Source organism: Microcebus murinus, chromosome 25 (genome assembly GCF_040939455.1).
Source record: "Microcebus murinus isolate Inina chromosome 25, M.murinus_Inina_mat1.0, whole genome shotgun sequence".
Lineage (NCBI taxonomy): Eukaryota > Metazoa > Chordata > Mammalia > Primates > Cheirogaleidae > Microcebus > Microcebus murinus.
Genome location: NC_134128.1, coordinates 6,702,314 through 6,723,771, shown reverse-complemented (window position 1 = coordinate 6,723,771; position 21,458 = coordinate 6,702,314). Strand labels below are relative to the sequence as shown.

The 21,458-nt window shown below is 47.3% G+C and overlaps 1 protein-coding gene and 1 long non-coding RNA gene across 8 annotated transcripts in view; one reads left to right on the top strand and one right to left on the bottom strand.

Annotated features, from left to right (window-relative positions):
- Positions 1-21,458, top strand: part of KIAA1217 (KIAA1217 ortholog) — a 300,585-nt gene that overhangs the window by 255,192 nt on the left and 23,935 nt on the right. For all 7 annotated transcript variants that reach the window (XM_075997479.1, XM_075997478.1, XM_075997477.1 and 4 more), the window contains 4 exons: positions 2,045-2,211; positions 14,283-14,458; positions 19,537-19,667; positions 20,546-20,693. In XM_075997479.1, coding sequence (XP_075853594.1) covers positions 2,045-2,211; positions 14,283-14,458; positions 19,537-19,667; positions 20,546-20,693 — 622 coding nt within the window. The remainder of the gene's footprint in view (positions 1-2,044; positions 2,212-14,282; positions 14,459-19,536; positions 19,668-20,545; positions 20,694-21,458) is intronic.
- LOC105872894 (uncharacterized) lies at positions 6,501-21,218 on the bottom strand. The gene is made up of 4 exons (XR_001154810.3): positions 21,144-21,218; positions 20,834-20,953; positions 9,262-9,304; positions 6,501-6,587 (listed from the first exon to the last, which is right to left on the bottom strand). It is a non-coding gene; the product is annotated as an uncharacterized LOC105872894 (long non-coding RNA).

Genomic DNA, 21,458 nt, shown 5'->3' with positions numbered 1-21,458 from the left:
AACAGAGTGTGAGACTCTGTCTCAAAAAAAAAAAAAAAAAATTCTAACATGCAGCTGTCACTGGAAATGTGATTGGATATTGTAAGTACCTTTACAATTGGACAGCATCCTTTTGAACAATTGCAGAGGTGGCCAACCTTGTTCTTTTGAGGGTGATTTTTTTGGGGGGGCTGGTGGCAGTAGGAGAACAAACAGAAGTCGATCAGAGCCATGACTGGTGACGGTGTGAGTGACCGCGTGACAAAAAGCTCACGACATGCCTGGTCTGCAGGGCCCCCTTGGCCGTCCTTTAAACCTCCTGCAGGCCTGCTCTGCTGACTCCCCAACAGGCCATTGGAGGGGCTGGTGCTGTTTGGACAGTCACCCAAGGGTGCGGGGCTCGTTGAGCCACCAGCTCCCCACTGGTGCCGCTGAGGCCAAGCAAGGAAGAGGACAGTTGGAGGGGCCTCCTCTCCCGCCCGCATGCCACCGTCAGCCCGTGGCAGCGGCTCCGCTGACCCTCTGCCAGGGTGTGTGTGCTGGGGAGGGATCGCGCGGTGGCAGCGCCAGGTTGGAGGGACAGGCTACCGTGCTGTGACCACGCCACAGTATGCAAATAACCGGCCGCGTGCTGTCCTGCAAGGCCAGCCGGGCTGGGACAGAGATGCCACCTTCCCGTTACAGGAAGGAAACTGAGCGGAAGAAAGCGTGTGTGCACGTGTGTGTGCATGTGTGTGCATGGGGAATGTGGATCCGAACCGATTCCAGGGCCCTGTTCCATAGAATCGAGTTTTCCTAAAAGGAAAACAGCCCTTCATTTTCCTCCCTGTACCTTAAACCCTGCTGAGCCTGTTGGCCCACTTGGGGTTCTCTGTGAGTCATTTCAGAGACAAACTTGGTGACGCGAGGCCCTTCCTGGATAGACTTGGGAAATACAGGAAGATTATTTAAGTTGAATTCAAGGAGCAAATGTTTACGGTAGCTAGAAAACAATGTCGGAAGAGTTGCTGTCTGTTGTTTTTTTTGGATGGCTCTCCTGAAGCATTTTGGCATCATGCCTCATTTTCTTAGCAGAGGGGTCCTGCATCTTGGGGTTTTGGAAACCTGAAGGCATTCAGGACAGTACCAGTTCTTGTTCGTGTTCCCTTGGTGATCAGTCGATCCCCGATCTCTGCCCAGAAAAAAGGCGCATGTCCTTAACGACACGTCACTGTGCAGGAAATGGTCACATAAGCACTCTGTGTTAGGTCTCAGGGTTTTAAAATTATTTTTTTCTATTATGAAATTACAGAGAATCACTGTACAGATTTAAAAATACAAAAAAAATTGTAATAAAAAATGTGACACTTATATTGGAAAACCAACAGCTAGAGATACTATTAAAACCTTGGTGTATAGACTTCTAAACTTTTCTTTTGCAAACTTATGTGTTTAAAGATAGATAGATAGATAGATAGATAGATAGATAGATAGATAGATAGGTAGGTAGGTAGGGCCGGACACAGTGGCTCACGCCTGTAATCCAGCACTCTGGGAGGCCAAGGGGGGAGGATCGGTTGAGGTCAGGAGTTCAAGACCAGCCTGAGCAAGAGCAAGACCCTGTATCTACAAAAAATAGAAAAAATTAGCCAGAGTGGCAATACACACCTGTAGTGCAAGCTACTCAGGAGGCTGAGGCAGGAGGATTGCTTGAGCCCAGGAGTTTGAGGCTACAGTGGGCTAGGCTGATGCCACTGCATTCTAGTAAGGATAAAAGAGCGAGACTCTGTGTCAAAAATACAAGACAGACAGACATATGGGCAGATGGGAACACAAGCAGCTTCCTTAACATGGCATCATGCTGTCATGCTGCTGCTCTGTGGCCTGCCTTCCTCTAGCACGAGACTTCTAGAACTTCTGGAGTTTTGCAGACTGTGCACATAACGTTACATGGTCCATCATTTTTTTTCTTAATGAAAGAAATGGGTGTTTCTAGAGCTGCGCAGTGACCTGCGTTGGGACGGGACTTGTGGCCTGGGCTTTCTTTTCTGGCCTTCTTAGGTGCTCTGCCGCTCTTTTCTCCTAGGAACTGCCCACGTGTCTGGCGGGAAGACCCTCGGCCCCCTGGAGCCCCCGGCGACCCCCGGCCAGGCCCCGCCTGCGGCCGCCTCCGCCATCCACGCGAGCCTGCTGGACATGAGGCGGAGCGTGGCCGAGCTCCGGCTCCAGCTGCAGCAGATGCGGCAGCTCCAGGTATGGCGCTGTCCCCGTCGCACCCCTGGCCCGGCCGCCCTGGGTCGCCTTTCTGCTCCTCTCTCGCCTCACCCCTTGTCCTCAACTCCCCCGCGCCTTCCCCGGGCTCTTTCTAGCGTCCTTAGCCCAGGGTTAACCGAGGACCTGGAGAGTCGGACCGTGGCCACCTGGTGTCCTCTGTCGCCTGCATAGCCCTGGTCTAGAGGCACCTGCCGTGACTGTGGTCAGTCCGTGACGCCTTCTTCAAGCTGTGCATGCTTTTACCAGGAAGAAACTATTCCACATCTGCTTTTGCAAAAGAGTCGGAGGGAGGGGAACCCCACTGGATCACACCAGCAGCCAGTTAATGCTGACAGCGTGTGGGCGCCGTCCCCTCCCCCGTCCCCTCCCCCCCGCAGTGAGCAGGCACAGGGTGGACAGTCGCCCACACCTTCTTTTTTTTTGCAAGGAAGTGTGATGCATTTAGAATGATGAGTTTAGACGAGAACATGAAACCAAAAGAGAAAAAGCCACCAAGGATGATTTGTTAAGAAAAACATCTGCATTTCATTTAAAGTGTGAGGTCCATCTCTTCCTTGCCCCTTTCCACTGCGAAGGAAGATACGAGCTACGTGGGAGTCAAAGGGGAGGGAATGTGACCCTTCATGCCACGAGTCTTGGTCAGCAAATCCCATATATGTGCCAAAGCACAACATGCAGTCTCCTCGTTGTCATTAAGAAGAAGGTGGGTCTGAGCGTCTCTGTATGAGGTCACAGTTCTGCCCTCCCTCCAGCGTGCGGGTGGCATGAGCCCTACGTTTTTCACCACCTGATGAAGTCTAGGAAATGATGTCCCCTTACCCTCTGCCTTGCAGAGAACAAACACAAAGGCAGCTGGTTTGACAGACCTGCCACGAGGCCCCAGCCTGGGTCTTGAGAGTTTGTAGAAAGCCAGGCGCAGTGGCTCACGCCTAAAATCCCAGCGATGGGAAGTGGAGGCAGGAGGATCACTTGAGGCTCCGGGGTTTGAGACTAGTCTGAGCAACTTAGTGAGACCTCCCTCCCACCTCTAAAAATATAAGCAAAATTAGCTGGTAGCTGGTGGTGCATACCTATAGTCCCAGTGAGTCGGGAGGCTGAGGCAGGAGGATCACTCGAGCCCAGGAGTTAGAGGCTGCAGTGAGCTGTGACCACACCACTGCTCTCCAGCCTGGGCGACAAAGCGAGCCCCTGCCTCTAAAAATTAAAAGATCTCAGGAATGATTATACTGGAAAGAAAAAAAAAAGAAAAGAAAAATTGAAAGAAAAAGAGAGAGTTGCTAGAACAGATCACATTGCCCAAGGCTGCTGTCTCTCAGGCAACGTCCCAGACACTTGGACATCAAATGCAAATTAATTTAAATCTTCTTCTGAGTCATGTCATCGACGAAGTCCCACATGCTTTGCATTAGCTCTTCATGGCTTTGCAATTTTAAAAACACTTTGCAATGAAATGCAACGTACAGGTTGGGCTGGGGTTGTATGCAGAGGTGACAAAGTCACATGTCTTCAGTGTCTAGGCAGTGACGGCAAGTGAAGCAGGAGGACAATGGGAAATCAGTTCCTTTAAAGGACAGTCGCCACTCAGCTCCAGCCAGCTCTTAACCCGATGGAATTAGAGTCCAGCGTTTCTATTAATAGATGTTTCAATACTGCAAGCAAATCTGGAAATACAGGTTTTATATGAATTACTCTATTTTAAAATGTTGGAAAGTAGTTAAAAACCAACGACTTAGTACTCTGCAGGCCACAGGACACACCTGCCAGCTTACCTGGGGTCACTGGAGGTTAAGCCCCTCCTCCCGCTGCGCCTGCCTTTGGCGCCATCTGCTGGCCATTTGGAAATTGTGCCGTCCTCATTGGACGCTCACAAGAAAAATAAATGTATGATTTGTCTGGAAGTACCTAACTGCTCTCAAAAGTGAACATTTGTGGGTTTGGGGACAAGATAGAATTGCTTTAGCGTAAATATCACTCTTCCCCCTGGATACTTCATAGGCGTCAGAGGGTGAATTTGGTACCAAGGCTATGATGTCTGGCTGTAGCATCACCCTGTTGGTGGCTGACATTGTGTCATCCTCCCACTGGCTGGGAGGGACTTCCCACTGCTGGCCTCTCCTTGCAAAACCCGTGAGCTGCAGCGGCTCAGTACAGGAGAGTAGCTTTCTTAAACAAAGAAGTTCTTTGGTCAGTGTCTAGGAATGCTATCTTAACCACACAAGTTTCTTCATTGTTCAACTTTTCTGGCTTTCTGGGAATAAAGAACAATGAACAAATGTGCTTTTGAGCTCGGGAGTTTGTGCAGTTCCAAGTAGCAGGCACACGGGGAAAGCGCTTTGTTTCCTAACCTGGCTCTATTCTTTCTGCCTCTGTCTTTATATTCTTGGGGTCCCCTTTTGCTTTCTTCCTGCTCAAACTTCTGCCTTTTCAGTCAGGGGAGTCTATTTAAGATAAAAACAATTTAGGATAATTAAGCTATTTCAGCACCAATGCTCCTTCAGCCCGTGTATTATTTTACACCAAAAATGAAGAGCAACCCCAGAGTGATTATAAGTCCAGTAATGGAGCTATCATTGGAGATATACGAAACTCTCTAGAACAGTCTCAGAAGGACAAAAAATTGAATTAGAAATTCAAGCGTTCTTTGAATTGTGTGATAAAATAGTGAAAGTGAATGAAATCATTTGTGCTTGGCAGCCAGCTGGAGTAATTAGATAATTAAATCATTGGAAAATCCTAGACTGTATACCATATCCTATTTGAACATTTCATTTTCAGAATGGATGGATTATTCTCATGAATAGAAATTGGATGCAGACACAGTAGGGTGGGTAGATTTCAACGGGACAAAAGTAATGTCAAGTGAGGCAAAAGGGGCCTAAGTAGAAGGTCATGAAAACCCTGTTTTTGTCATCCTCTGCTCTCTAGTCTTCCATAAATTATCAGTCTAAGGATCATTCTCAGTCCTGGCTACTCATTGGAATTACCTGAGGCCCTGAGCAAAAATACCAGTACCAGGTATCACTGCCAGAGTCTGACTGCATTGGAATGGACCAAATGGAGGGTAGGCAGTGGTGATTCTAGAATGTTCCAGGATAAGAACTACTGCTCTCAGTTGTGAATGCTCAGTCCATTGAGATCCCTCCTGGAAATGTTGAGATCAGTCAGCTGTCACAAAGGGGGAAGCAGAAACAGATGAGGTATCCACCATCCTGTGAGTGTCAAAGACATGCCGGTGACTAAAAGCTGATTTCAAACAAAGCATCTCATTCCCAGTGGCTAACTGGATGTGCTCTCTGCTTAGTGACAATGGGTACAAGAGCTGAATGGAGCTTCTGTAGTGTCCCACTTCCAAGCAACAATCGGGTCTGTGACTAGCTGGCAACAGTGGAAAGGGGTCTCATCAAGGTCTTGTACCGAACAAACATTTTCTTCAGAAGATGATCATCTTTGTCTACTACCTTTCCTGACAGGGTTTAGAAAAAGGCCCACTTTTTATACATAATGAGTGACATCTTTTTCCCAAAATGCCGTAGTACTTAGATTTTACCAAAGTAATCCCCTATCTATGGAAGTGACTGCATTTCTGCCCCTCTCTGTGGCTGAGGGGAGAGAGAAGCTTCTGGAAGAGATGGTACAGGTTCTGTGGAGGTCTGACAAGACTTGGCCTAAAGAGAGAATGGATACATCCTACTTCTCTAATCGCCACTATTTTTTTCTTGGACCTATCTCCTTATTCTGCTTCCTGATAAATAAAAAAATTGGGTTATTGTGAAATTAGTGTTACATTTTTTAGGATTCCTTAGAATCTGCTATGTCTTCCCAGGAGAGAGAGGAGATAAAATATCAGAATAAAACATAAATGTAGTAGTCCATAGAGCCTTTGTATTTGAAATGATAAAATCCAACACAGTTAGCTTAATGTGTCTTTTTATAAGATAGAGCCTCATGGGAATGTGCCAGAGGGTCATTTATCTTGTGACATTAGAAATAATGGTCACAGATCCCTGAGAAAAGACTGTTTTTCCTCTGCCAGGCAGAAGTAATAAATGGAGCTAGTACAGGGTCGATGATTAGGCTGCTGTACAACGCACCAAGCTCTGGCAGGAGTTTCAGACAAGAGGCTAAGATGGGGAAAGGGCACTTGCTGGCATGAAGCTGTGGCGAGGCATCCTTTGCCTTGTTCTCTGAAGCCTGAGGGCACTTGTCCAGGTGGCCTGGCGTCACTCTAGGGTCGGATTATCGTCGTGAGACGTGCTGATTTGTGGCATAACTGCTGTTCAGTGTCACCGCTACACAGCAAAATCAGCCCGATCGTGATATCCACTGTTGACAAGACCAGTTGTCGTAGATTTTACCTAAGAAATCAAGATTGAGTCTGTGAGATATAGGCCGTTCTCAGATGGGTGGAATTAAGTGTGGCCATCTCCTGGTTTCTTCATGAAGTGATACGGATAACTTGTTTGGTCCAGTTAAAATTGTAATGGCCAAAACATTCTTTCTGTCTAAGTGTGCTTATAAAAGTGTCAAGGCATTTTCAATACATTATGTTCCCAGCTAGGAGGGAGTAACTGCAGCGCCACTTGCCTTCCTACTGTTGACAACTAGAAAACTGAAAAACAAATAAATGTATGAAACAACTATTCTCAGAAAGTGGACAACAGACAACGCAGGGCTGTGATGCTTAGGAGAATGAACATAAAACTACAGTTGACCTAGCTTTCTGCTTGGAGGCACTTTTCAGATCCTAATGCAGGAGAAGAATGACCCAAGCGTGGCATTGATGGTCTTGCTGAGTTGAGTAGATAAGATCACAGTTTGGAGAACAGAAACAGCTAGAACGTGGGGACTAGAGTATCACATAGAGGAAAGCTCTGCAGAGAAAGAACTATATAAATATGTGGGTCTCTTACTGAATAATAAGCCAAGCATGTGAACTGCAAAAACCACTGACAGGCAAAGACCTAGTCGGGGGGGCTATAAGCTAAAAAATCTCAACGCTCACACAGGCCTGGGATATATTCAGTTTTGACAAGCAGGAGTTCAGAGACCATGCTGAGCACCTGGGCATTTAATCGAGATCCGGGAGGGGCTGTGCCTCAGTCTTAGAACTAAACTAGCCCCAGAGTAAAGACTACCCTAGATTCACCCTAACAGCTTAAAAATAAACCTCTAAAGCATAATCGATTCACAAGAAACTGAATTGTCTGCCAGAGAAAGTCCAAAATCTGTAAAGGAAAACATAATTCAAAACTCCATGCCCAACATCTAGTCAAAAATTACTAGATATGTGGCCGGTTACATTGGCTGGTGCCTGTGCTCCCAGCACTTTGGGAGACTGAGGAAGGAGGGTTGCTCCAGGCCAGTTTGAGACCAGCCTGGGCAATATAGCAAGACCCTGTCTCTAGAGAAACTTTTAAAAATTAGCCGAATTTCACTCCAGCTTAGGCGACAGAGCAAGACCCTGTATCTTAAAAAAAAAAAAAAAAAAAAATTACTAGATATGTAATGTTGCTGGAAAATGTGACCTATTATTACCTTAGGAAAGACCAGTCAGTAGAAGCCAGCCAGAAATGACAGGGATCATGAAGTCAGCAGCAAGGACTTAAGTAACTATAACCTTTATAGTTGTTCTCAAGGATTTAAAGGAAAACATGAAGATAATGAGACGAAGAATGGAAGATATAAGAAATGTCCAAGTGGCACTTTCAAGAGCTGAAAAATACAACATCCGAATGAACTTCACAGAAGATTCGTCACTGCCCTAATAAAATACCAGTCAACTTGGAAACATAGCAGTAGAAACTGTCCAAACTGAAGTACAAAGAGACGAAAGACTGAAGAAAATGAAATAAAGATCTAGTGACTTGTGAAACAATATGAAGTGGTCAAGTAGGAAGAGAAAAATATTCAGAGATAATGGCTAAATTTTTTTCCAAATTTGACGAAAGCTATAAACCTATAGACCAGAAAAGCTCAGTAAACGCCTAGAATGGTAAACACAAAGGAAATCACACCAAAGCACATTGTAATCAAAATGCTAAACACACACACACACACAAAACAGGTATAAATAGAAAAATCTTAGAAGCATTGTGGGGAGGAAGTGACACATTATATACAGAGAAACAAAAGGATTAACACTGACTTCTTTTTTTTTTTTTTTGAGACAGAGTCTCACTTTGTTGCCCAGGCTAGAGTGAGTGCCATGGCGTCAGCCTAGCTCACAGCAACCTCAAACTCCTGGGCTCAAGCAATCCTGCTGCCTCAGCCTCCCGAGTAGCTGGGACTACAGGCATGTGCCACCATGCCCGGCTAATTTTTTCTATATATTTTTTTTTGGCCAATTAAGTTCTTTCTATTTATAGTAGAGACGAGGTCTCGCTCTTGCTCAGGCTGGTTTTGAACTCCTGACCTTGAGCAATTCACCCGCCTCGGCCTCCCAGAGTGCTAGGATTACAGGCATGAGCCACCTCGCCCGGCCCAACACTGACTTCTTATCAGAAACAAAAGGCAAGTCTGAAGACAATGGAAAGACATATTTATATATTGAAATAGAAACTCTTTTAGAAAACAGGAAAGTTCTCAACTCATTTTATGCAGCCAACATTACCCTGAGAGCAAAACCAGACAAAGATATTATAAGAAAAGAAAACCACAAACCAATATCCCTCATGAAAACAGATGTCCTAAATCCTTAACAAAATATTAGTAATTGAACCTCGCAGTCTATAAAAAGGACAATACATTATCCCAGGGTTTTATCCGAAGAGTTCAAGGTTGTTTTAATATGAAAATAATCAATGTATTTGACCTTATTTAACAGAATAAAGGTAAAACATAGTGTTTCAATAAATGCAGAAAAAGCATGATTCAAGGATAAAAACACTTAATACTTTAGGAGTGGAAGGAAACTTCCTTAACCTTACAAAGGATATGTGTGAATAACTCACAGAAAAGATCATACCATAACAGGGAAACACTGAACACATTCCCCATACAATCAGGAACAAAGCCAAGGGAACCTCTCACCTCTGCTTAACACCGTGCCGAAGATCCTAGCGTGTACCTAAGGCTAGAAAAAGAAAAAGAATCATGCAACTGGGAAAGTAAAAAGTGTAATTGACTTTACTTATGAATAACATGACTATATACATATAAAATCAAAATGAATCTACAAAGAAAAGTTCCCAGAAATCAATGAACTTAGCAAAATTGCCAGTATCAAGTCAACATATAAAAATATTGAAATGTTAGTATATCCATACAACAGAATGCCACGCAGCAATAAACAGAATGAATTACTGAAATACTCAACAAGGTGACCGGATCTCGAAAACCAATGCACTGGACAAAAAAAGCCGACACGAAGGAGCACATATGGTATGATTCCATTTACATAATGTTCTAGAACAGGAAGACCCTGTCTGGAGTGACAGAAAGCAGACTGGTGGCTTCCTTGGGTTGGACAGATTGATTGCCAAGGGCCCCAAAGGAACTTTTTGGAATGATTTAAAAAAAAAAAATGTTCTGTATCTTTTCAGTGATGGGTACATTGGTGCATCGACGTGTTTTATTGTTTGTAAACTATACATCCATAGAGTGGATTTTAATCACTGAAATGTAGGTATCACCTCCTAAGCAGAAATCCACTTAATGATTTGAGCTGCTGGTAACTAATTTACTCAAAGCAGTTAGAGTCCTGGCTTCACGCTGCTTCTTGCACTCTGCTGGGGGACAGGGACTCCATCTGGCACCCTGGAGGTGGTGGCAGCAACGCAGGGCCCGGAGGATTGGGGGAACAGATGACAGTGGACAGAGAAGCTATGCAAAGGTCTATCTGTTCACAAGTCGCTCCTCATTGCTCGTGGGCCAGCTGGTGCCATGGCAGGTTCCCTCCTTACTACCCTCAGTGGGATCCTGTAAAGCTCCTCTTTCTAGAAAGGACGATACGAAAGCCTCGAATTCAAGGAGACCCTCTCCCTCTCTTCTGCTTCTAGTAGAATAAGTTGGGTTACATTTAGATTTTACTTGCAGTTGAATCTTGACGGTATGTTCATAGCCCTCGCAGAAATGTTACATTGAGATTCATTTATACAATAAAGACAGTTGACCTTTCAACCACATGGGGGGATGGGGGCACTGACCCCCTCCCCCATCCAGTAGAGAATCCATTTATAACTTTTGACTCCCCCAAAACTTAACTACTAATAACCTACTATTGACTAAAAGCCTTACCAGTAATATAATCTGTCAGTTAACACATGTTTTGTATGTCGCATGGATTCTATACTACATTCTTATAATAAGGTAGGCTAGAGAAAAGAAAATGCTGTTAAGAAAATCATAAGGAAGAGAAGATATATTTACTGTTCATTAAGTGGAAGTGGATCGTCTTAAAGGTCTTCATCCTCATCATCCTCACATTGGATAACAGAGGAGGAGGAGGGAGAGGAGGGATGGGCCTTCCTGTCTCCGGGGTGGCAGAAGTGGGAGAAAGCTCATGTATAGGCGGATCCACGATGTGCTTGTCGCTGGGAATTAGACATTGATAAAAACGCACCTTGTGGTGGGAAAATGGGTTCAATTCGAAAGACCTGGTCTGTTTCTAGTCCCGATCTTGCCCTATCATTTTGGAGTGACCCTGAGCAAGTTACGTGACTTCTCGGGGCTGCTTTCAAATTTCACTTTTAAGAATGTCAAGTATTCCAGCAATGATTTCCAGCCTGACAGCCATTGTGAGTGTCCACTGCTGACCAGACCCCGGCTTTACGTGAGCTTGTCTGTGGGATGTGGGCAGATTCATTGCCCCATGGTGCCCCACGGGTCATGGCACGGGGACATCCCCTGTCCATCCCAGAGCCCGTTTCTTAGTCCATGATGCCATCCTTAGAGGCCAATCAGACTCATCGGAGGAGTGTTAGAAATTCCCAGTGCTCAGGCTGCACCTCAGACCAGTTAAATCAGATTTTCTCAGGGGTGGGATGCAGGTGTTTGTGACTTTTAGACCCGTTTAACACGTTAACTGCTGTGTGAGTTGTATTTAACTCATGCTAGTTTTGAACCCGGGGTCTCATGAAGCGTATGTAACTCACATATCCCTTCACCTTAGGGGCTGTGTGAACTATTTTTCAAGTTGTATATAACTCATGCACAGAAAACAATAAAAAATGACAAACTTTTTATTAAATTAGAAAGGATCATTTTGTTTTCAAAGCTCTATTTTTGTAATAGAACACCATGGCTCCAAGGAAACATTTGCTTTTCTAGTGTGGCAGTCAGTGTGTTAATTATCTACTCATTTCCCTTATATACTAGTCATCACTCAGTCCCCTTTCCCTTCAAAGGTGGTAGCTCTGTGGGATTTGATACATGGCCTTGAATTTGAGTGTATTGTTTGGATAGCAGGTAGCGTTGCAAGTGTATTTATTTGACTTATATGTACGGTGCTGCCATGTATGTAGTCTTACCCATCAGGGAAGAGTGGGGCCTGAGAGCTGAGCCCAAGGCATATCTGAGTCCATGGGTCACTGCACATTTCTACCATTTTAAAAAGAATTTTAAATTCTCCAATGTTGCCTGTTATTATCAACATCACTGCTCAATTCAGTTCATTCGTTCCATGGATATTTATTCAGTTTCTACTATGTGCCAGGCTGGGTGTCCTGGAGAGTCTGTGGAGAGCAGAAATGAACCAGCCGGAGGGAAAAGCATTCTAGGAGGTGGGGCTGGCAGGTGCAAAGGCCCTGTGGCAGAAAGAAGCCTGGCCAGTCAGTAGAACTGAACGGCTGCGTATGGCTAGAGCAGAGAGTACCGGGTGCGTGAGAGCCATGTGGGCGGGAGGCAGATGCCCAGCACCTGATGGACAGGCTGTAGCTGCAGAGAAAATGAGAGGAAGTCATCCTCTGCGTACTGCCTCCAAAAATGAGGCCTTTTAGCAAAATATTGACCGACCGACTGTGGTTTTTATGACCACAATAAAAAGACATTAGCAAAAGCAGTGTGAGAGCACGATGGTGGGTCATACAGAGAAAGTGACCCAGGAGAGGCACATTTTTATTGGTGCCACCCCAGACAAAGCCACGGGCCGTACCCAGGGTCACGCTCCCTGGTAACAATAGCTGCCGCGTGCTCAGGGCTAGATTGGCGCCACGCACTGTCGTAGCCACTTTATTTTATTGTCTCGTGAGACTCCATGGCCAAGCTATGAGCCAGGGGCTCTTCCTCCCCTTCCGGAATGGATGGACGCAGAGATGCATAGCTTGCCCGGGGTGACACAGCTACGAGGGGGCAAGACTAGACCTTGAACCTAGGCCACTCCGTCCCCACGCAGTGCTCATGTTGGAACCTAATGGTGGCTCTGCTCGTGGCTGCGTTGCAGCGTGTCGTCTGCATTCAGAGAACACGGGCAGTGCGCTGGGGCGTCCAGCAGGCAGTGACACGGTTAGATCTCGTCCCCTTCGCTGCACACAGATGAGGGACAGTCGACACAGACGCCGTCGCTCCCGCGAGGTGACACATGCTCGTTGTGAACCAGCCCACAAAACCAGAAAACAAAGGAAACAATTGAGATTCGCTAATTGCCACTTCCGGGGACTTGAGGGACAATGGGACAGGCAGGATGTCGTTACCGCTATTGATGCCGACAACACGAAGTCGCTGGACGGATGCGCTGTTAGAATATTGTCCCGCCCCGAGGACTCAAGTGTTTGACTAGATTCCTATGAAGCCCGTTGTGAGCTCCCACGTCCTGCACTGTCTGGGCTGAGAAACAAGAATGTTCTGGAAACAATATGTAACTTGTGGGCTTCTGTAATAACAAGCAACCTACCTCATATTCAGGGATATTAGTGCATTGTCAAGAGCCCTGGGCTTGGCCGGGCACAGTGGCTCACGCCTGTAATCCTAGCACTCTGGGAGGCCCAGGCAGACGGATTGCTCGAGGTCAGGAGTTCGAAACCAGCCTGAGCAAGAGCGAGACCCCGTCTCTACTATAAATAGAAAGAAATTAATTGGCCAACTAATATATAGAGAAAAAATTAGCCGGGCATGGTGGCACATGCATGCCTGTAGTCCCAGCTACTCGGGAGGCTGAGGCAGGAGGATTGCTTGAGCCCAGGAGTTTGAGGTTGCTGTGAGCTAGGCTGACGCCACGGCACTCACTCTAGCCTGGGCAACAAAGCGAGACTCTGTCTCAAAAAAAAAAAAAAAATAAGAGCCTTGGGCTAATCTAGAATCATCACTGTTTCCACCATCAACATCCTGCTAGTGTCCATACAACTACTGCCTGAGGGTCTGTGACTCCATGGTTTTTGGTCCATGGAACCCAACAAACGAGGGGTGCAGACTCTCTTTATAACTTATACTCTGAAATATTCCATGGTCAAATCGGAATTGAGTCCCTATTCCAGGGGTCCTCAAACTTTTTAAACAGGGGGCCAGTTCACTGTCCCTCAGACCATTGGAGAGTGTGCACTGTGGGCCTGGGACGAGTCGGCTGCTAAGCAGGACAGGCAGCGGCGGCAAAAACACCCGGCAGGCCAGATAAATGTCCTAGGCGGACGGCATGTGGCCCGTGGGCCGCAGTTTGAGGACGCCTGCCCTATTCTTTAGCAAGCAGTATTTCTTGTAGCCCCTACAAGGAAAGTGCATGCCCCGGGGAGTCTAACGCACCCAAAGTCTCACAGCGATCTAGGGAGAGGGTAGGTGTTTCATCCAAAGTCTTTTTGGCTCCAAAGCTGAGGCCATTGGCTGTTGCTATAAAAATAAGTGCATGAGAGTTTATGCCTGTTGTCCAAGGTGCACTGACCAGGGTACAGAAATAAGCCTATGTTTTGCAGACACCAAAGTCTGGTTGTCGGTCAGCTGCTGAAACTCAGATGCTGGCTGAAGGAGCGACATTATCTACCGTCTCTGTTCCCTTCCCTGAAATAAATGCAGGCTCGGCTGCAGGGCCGTTCACCCTGAGCTGCCTCTGAAAGCCTGCAAGGCGTTCAGGCCCCAAGACGCCAGGCAGGCAGGGCCCACTGAGGGCGATTTCTTTTGTTCCGCAGCTGCAGAACCAGGAGCTGCTAAGGGCGATGATGAAGAAGGCCGAGCTGGAGATCAGCGGCAAGGTGGTGGAGACCATGAAGCGGCTGGAGGACCCCGTGCAGCGCCAGCGCGTGCTGGTGGAGCAGGAGAGACAGAAATACCTGCACGAGGAAGAGAAGATCGTCAAGAAGCTGGGGTGAGTGTTCCCAGTCACTTGTCGCACGTTGGCAAATTGTCTTTGCCAACAAGGAGGTCCGTCCCAGTGGCCGTCCTTCTTTCTTTATGGAAAAACCTGTTAATGTTACATACAAGTTCAAGTTCTGCTGGCGCTGGTATCCACGCACACTTAGCACCCCTCCTGAGGCCCACCCAGGAAGTTCAGTCGTCCTCCGTCCCTTAAAGAGACGACCGAGCTGGTGTCTTTAGAAGTTGCGGTGTCACACTCTTTCCTGGGAATCAGCAACACATACAATTAAAAGGAGGGAATGGCAAAACTCAGTGATAAATGGGCAGTGTGTATTTAATCTCATTAAATTAAAACGAATGGCCAAAATAACATGGCACTAAAATTATCCTCCTATTATTCAACTGTAGCTAAAATCGCAAAAGAAGAATTTAAATGTAAAGCGTACCTGATCCAGAATGAAAGATGCCTCCTTGCACAGTATGATCGTTATTTAAGGCTCTTATTGAAAGCATCTATCAAGTCCTGCCATGGAAATGAGCAGAGTTTTATTAATCCCCCGTCTGGAAGCAGGCACATCTTTTATGTTAATGTATGTTTTCTTAGGCAATGAAGAGTGATCATAGAACCACTTCCCCTTTTAGAATAATAAATAGTCATTTTAGGGGGTTCCTCTAGTGTTGATAATTCTCTTATTTCTTGGAAAGCTTCAGTTGCCCAAATCCAGGTTATAACGGAGAAACTTACAAATTCCCATGATCAGAAGGTCCAGAAGTTTCCGTGATGGGTTGTGCTGTGTCGCCTGTCTTACGTTGGCGCTGTAGCCTATAGCACCCTGGATGCCAAGCCGATGTGCTTGATTAAAACTAGAATTTTCCTCTCAGTAGTCAAGAGGAAAAAAAAATGATTTCAAGTTATTCCTTTCCTAAGAAATTAAATTAGACCGGCTGTTCATCCACATCTCAAAATAGCTTCTAAAATTTTACTTAATTCACACATTATAGACAGAATTAATCACCCACCATGAGTTTGTAAAGCTATTATTTGTCTGAAATGTTTTTGTGACAGCCCAATTATCTAAAACTCAGTCTCAAAATTCTTTCTGAAAACTCCTTTAAAAGTAAGTACACTTACTTTTAATAATATTTTTACAAATTTTCCAATAAAATTACAAAAAAAATAATTTTCCTTCCTTTAAGAATTGTGTTTATTGGCGAGCTGAGATAACTCTTGCTCCTGGCCTACAAAAGCCATCTTTAAGATTAATAATATCCTGAGAGTAGGAGCCCAGCATGGGAATGAGCCAGGAAAGGAAATGGAACGAGCTTGTCCTAAGAGGACTTTATCTGGTTGGATTTTGCAGTGGCCACAAATGAGTAAGATATACCCAGGGCCCTTGGGAAACTATAGTCTAGCAAAGCAGAACATACAATAAATGTGAGTACTACAGCACAAAATCGGAGATTCACAGGTGCCAGGTGAACCCACACAAAGGAGAGACTGCTCCCGACCCCAGCAATCTGGAAGACGTAGCCTGAATTTGATCATTCGTCATAAGGTCCAAGGCCACACATGGTAACATGCACATAGTAATTTCAAAAATGGTTTCAAGATGGCCTGGAAGATGGGGCATTTCCTTAGCAGAAGTGAGAGAGAGAGAGGGCTTTCCAGGCATAGGAACCCTACAGACCAAAAAGTCTCTGGACCCAGAAAGCAAGGATGTCCTTAGAGAATTGGGGGTGGTCCAGTTAGGTGGGCAAGTTGGGTGCATGGTACTAATATCATCTCCTATGTGGGTTGCACCATTCCCATTTGCACGGTGCCTTCCCCATATCTTAGCCCACACTCCAGGCTTGGACACCTGCTTGATGCCTGTCCAGGCTGAGCTTACTGAGACTGGAAGATCATGGAACAGAAACCTGGATTTCTGGCTTTTCATGAATGTTCCTGGCTCCAACTCCAGATTCCCAAGTTCTCTGGATGGAATTTAGGAATCTGTGGTTTACAAAGTGCCACGGGTGACTCTGAAGCTCCTTGACATTTGAGAGTTAATGCCCGGCATGATGGGCAGGTCACCGAGGTTGTCTTGATCAAGGAATCAGCAAAGTCAGGGCTGTATTTGAGAGAGGTCCCTCTGGTGACCTTGTGCAGGGCTTACTCGGGGGGGGGGGGGGGCGGGGGGGGGGATCAGGCTTGGAGACCACATTGGATCCTACTGTCTAGTCCAGGCAAAAGGCATGAACCAACCAGAAGAAATAGGAATAGAAAAGAAACTACATGCAAAATGCACTAAAGTATGATCACCTAAAACTAGAGTTCTTTAAGACGTCTTTGGCCGGGCATGGTGGCTCACGCCTGTAATCCTAGCACTCTGGGAGGCCGAGGCAGGAGGATCTCTCGAGGTCAGGAGTTCGAGACCAGCCTGAGCAACAGCGAGAGCCCGTCTCTACCAAAAAATAGAAAGATATTAGCCAGACAACTAAAAATATGTAGAAAAAAATTAGCCGGGCATGGTGGCACATGCCTGTAGCTACTTGGGAGGCTGAGGCAGGAGGATGGCTTGAGCCCAGGAGTTTGAGGTTGCTGTGAGCTAGGCTGACGCCATGGCACTCTAGCCCAGGCAACAGCTCAAGACTCTTGTTTGTTTCTCAAAAATAAAACAAACAAAAAAGATGCATTTAAATATATATATATATATATCTCCTATGAGTAATAACTGATTGGATGGATAAGTCTAAGAGCCAAGAGAGCATGTTACAAAAGGCAGCTGGAAATTTCAACTCTGGAACATCAGGAGGAAGGCGATCTCTCTCTTTCCCTCCCTCCCCTCCCCCTTCCCCTCTTCCTCCTCCTCTTCCTCTCTCTCCTGGCCTGCACTACAAAGTGAGTCCCCCTTATAGAGCATGTTGGGCTGAGTCGCTGGTGAGCCCTTCATGAGGCAGAGAGATGAAATTTGGGTGTAAAACTCTGGAAAGAAATTGGGTCTAGATCATTCTACATGGAAATAATAGTTGGGCTTCTAATAACAGGTGAAATATATTTTAACAAGCCCTACGATTCTTTTTAACAACGGTAGAATGATAAGCCACTAAAATAGAATGTGAACAACTGTAGCATCCGTGAACGCGTGACATTCTGTTGAGCAAACTGACATGTTAAAAGTCATATTGATTACCATATCAAAAATCTATTTCAGCGTTTGTTTTACTCCCATCGTGTCTTTTACATTTTCAAATTAATAAATGTGATTGTTAATGCTTAATCTAAAAGAGGTATCATAAACGTACGCACAGAAGTGACATTGTTGTGTACAATCACATCAGCACGTGTTTCTGTATAAAGCTGTGAGGTTTAGGGTCTCTGTGTACAGAGTGTATAGAAGAGATTAAAATAGAATTTTAGGCAGGCTAACTTTGGGTCAGATGACATCTCCTTGTGGTGTTAATTGCAAACTGGCAGGCTTGTCGGTTGTTAAGAGAACCATGATAACATTTGGGTCTTAGCTCTTCTGTTAAAGCTTTGCAGGGCTGGACAGTGCGTCCAACCAACACATGGAAACGGGCTGCTTATGCAACGGAAAAGAACGTCTGCGCACGAGGGCCCCATATTTAGAGCTCTTAAGAGGGAAGGGGCACAACCTCTCCACCTGAGGACGCAGTGGCTGAAGGAAGTTTCCAGTGGGTGTGGTCACAGACCACTGGGCACCTTTCTGTAGCTCCTAACCGTGGACCATGAGCACGTCAGGCTTTCTTTCCTCTTTGGTCTTGAAAGAGCATCATTTCTTCTCAAATGACCATAAGCCGTTTTGGTCCATTTTCCAAACAGAATGAAAGGCGACACCAACAACTCCGTCCCACTTCGTGGACACGGGTACATGCGTCGGTTGCCCCGTGGTTCTTGAACACGTGGGCGGTCCCGCGTGAATCCGTCCCCCACGGCAGCCACACGCTCCACTGCCCCGTCCACTTACCCGCCTCTTGAAGAGGGTCTTCTCGGCCATCTGTCTACACTGTGCTGTCTACACTGTGCCTGCCTTTTTCTCTTCCCACTGCCAGAGCCACATGCGTCACACCCGGGGCTGCAGGAGGTAGAACTGCTGTCACTTACTGCCACCTAGTGGTTCTTCGTTTCTCAAAGTTCTTTTTCGCTTTTTTCTTTGCAAGGTTTTCTCTCTCATTGGATTTGCATGCAAACTGAAACCATGCAGACACGTGTTTAGGATGGGGGGTTAGCAATGTGCCCGGAGGGAGGTGGCGGTGGTTTCACGTGGAGAACCTTAAGCTCGCTCTGCTGGAGCTGGCATCTCCCTCTACCCGCCACACAGGCACCCCAAAATCGCATCCGTAGTCATCTCTCCTCTCTCTGTAGCTTGGAAAGGAAAGAGTCCAGCCTTCGCGATCGGACAGTCCGTAGAAACCAGAGGTTCTCACTCAGCAGCAATTTTACTCCCTCTCCTCCCAGGGACATTTGACAATATCCGGACACAGTCTGGATTGTCACAAGTTACGGGGCAGTGGGGAGAGGTTGCTGGGGGCGTCTGGCAGGTCCAGGCCAGGGCTGCTGCTAAACATGCTACAGTGCACAGCACGGTCCCCCCAGCAAAGAATTATTTGGCCCAAAATGTCAAATGCCAAAGTTGAGAAGCTTGAGAGAAACTAATACGGGCTGCTTGTCTTGCTCCAGTATAGGTTTTCTTTCCTGTCCCTTCTCCCCTCCCCTCTTCTCTCCCTTCCTCACTGCGTCTCTCTCCCTCCCTCCCCCCTACATACTAAGTGCACCCCCCTTGGCTGACCACTGGAAGTGAAGAGTGGGTCCCCATTGGCCAGGTGCAATCTCCTCCCTCTGGCCCACCTGGGTCCCCCCACGCACAGGCCCTGGGGACCCTCCTTGCACCTGCCTCACCCCTGCAGAACGTTCCAAGCCGAGCAAGCTGCCGTCTAGGATGCGCGCCCAGCCCTAAGTGGGAGGCAGGGGAGGCGCAGACGGGCACTCGGTGTAGACGGCCACTCGGTGTAGACGGGCACTCGAGTCTGCCCCTTCCCGAGTGAGGACCCTGCCCAGCCCCGCGGCCGTCTGCCTTCTCCCCGCAGCGAGCTGGAAGACTTCGTGGAAGACCTGAAGAAGGACTCCACGGCAGCTGGCCGGGTGGTGACGCTGAAAGACGTGGAAGACGGGGCGTTCCTCCTGCGGCAGGTGGGAGAAGCCGTGGCCACCCTGAAAGGTGAGCGTTCAGCTTGGGGGGGACTCCCAAGTGGCTTTCCTGGGGTGTCTGAAAGTCCGTCAAGTCGTGACAGTGAGAACCTGTCAAGTCCACTCATGCATGCAAATATTTATCAAACACCTACACGTGCCATCGCTGTCCTGGGCGTTTGGGACCAGTCTCAGAATGAAGAAGGCAAACACCCCTGCCTTCTTGGAGCTGCGGTAGTGAGTGCTGTGAGATTTCAGACTAAATGACGCTAGTGACACTTCCTATGCTCTTGCAGTCTTCCGGGACACCTGTGTCAAACTCTGTTCTTTCTTTTTTTTTTTTTTTTCTTAGAGACAGAGGCTCGCTCTGTCGCCCAGGCTGGAGTGCAGTGGCATCATCATAGCTCACTGCAGCCTCCAACTCCTGGGCTCAAGTGATCCTCCTGCCTCAGCCTTCTAAGCAGCTAGGACTGCAGGCACACACCACCATCCCAGCCTAATTTTTAAAAATTTTTGGTAGAGCTAGGGTCTCACTATGATGCCCAGGCTGGTCTCAACCTCCTGGCCTCAAGTGATCCTCCCTCCTCGGCCTCCCAAAGTGCTGGGATTACAGGCGTGAGCCACCGTGCCTGACCTCGAACTCATTAAAAAGCAACCCTAAGAGTCTGTTGGCCTCAGCCCAAATATGCGGATAGGAAATGGGCCTAGCGGAGCTTTGCCCTTGCCCAGGGTCCCTTTGCCGGGCACCCTTCTCTGTTCTTAACCCAACACCTCCTGGGGTGTTTGAACTGGCTGTGGCTCGAGAGCCCTGCGCTTCCCTACAACCCCGTCTGGCGTCTTGGGGTGCGGGACGGGGCTTGTCCTTCTGGGTTTTTCTCCTGCAATTCACCGGCTGCTCTGGGCCTGCAGGAGAGTTCCCGACCTTACAAAACAAGATGCGGGCCATCCTGCGCATCGAGGTGGAGGCCGTGCGCTTCCTGAAGGAGGAGCCGCACAAGCTGGACAGCCTGCTGAAGCGCGTGCGAGGCATGACCGACGTCCTGACCGTGCTGCGCAGGTGACCGGCCCGCCGGGCGGGGGGTGGCCTGCGGGGGTGGCCTGCGGGGGTCGGGAGGGGGCCGGGCAGGCTCGGGGTGGAGGTCTCCAACTCCAGCCTCCCACCACGCTCCCGGGACCGTCCCCATTTCTGTGACTCGCCAGGTCTTCTTCCCAGGGTGCTGGAGAGAAGCCGCGAGTCCGCGCCGCCCTTGAACTTGAATCGCATGATGGCCTCGAGGTTCCAGTTCTCCACCCCAGGCTTGCTGTGGGGGGCCCCTCCTAGGGTTTAAAATTAGTAGACACAGTAAACATTTTTTAAAAATCATTCTAATGTGGGCTTTTTAAAATAACATTTTGAAGTTGGAAGAGTGGATCAAAGTAGTTTGTTAACCTTCACTTTGGGGCGTGGGAGACTTCAGTTAGAAGACAGTTGAGTGGAGGCTAAGGAAGCCTTTCTTAAATTACCTACCGACAGTGTCCGAGCGGTTGCGGGTCCCACCTAGAAAAGAGAGACAGACTCAGCTGAGTAGCATGGACCTCTGCCCATCGACGAGGTCACAGTGGCGGAAAGAACAAAAGAAATCATGACTCATGCCTGACTTTCACTGAAAAGAAAATTCTAGAACTCCATACCCACTTGCTGGCATACATGTGTGGGATTTGTGTTGCTGGAAGTATCTCTGCAAATGACATCCCAGACTGTCTTGTGCCCTGTCGTCCAGTTATAATTAGATTTCTTTCTTCCCAACATCATGATGACATGACTTACCCCAGTGAGCACGTC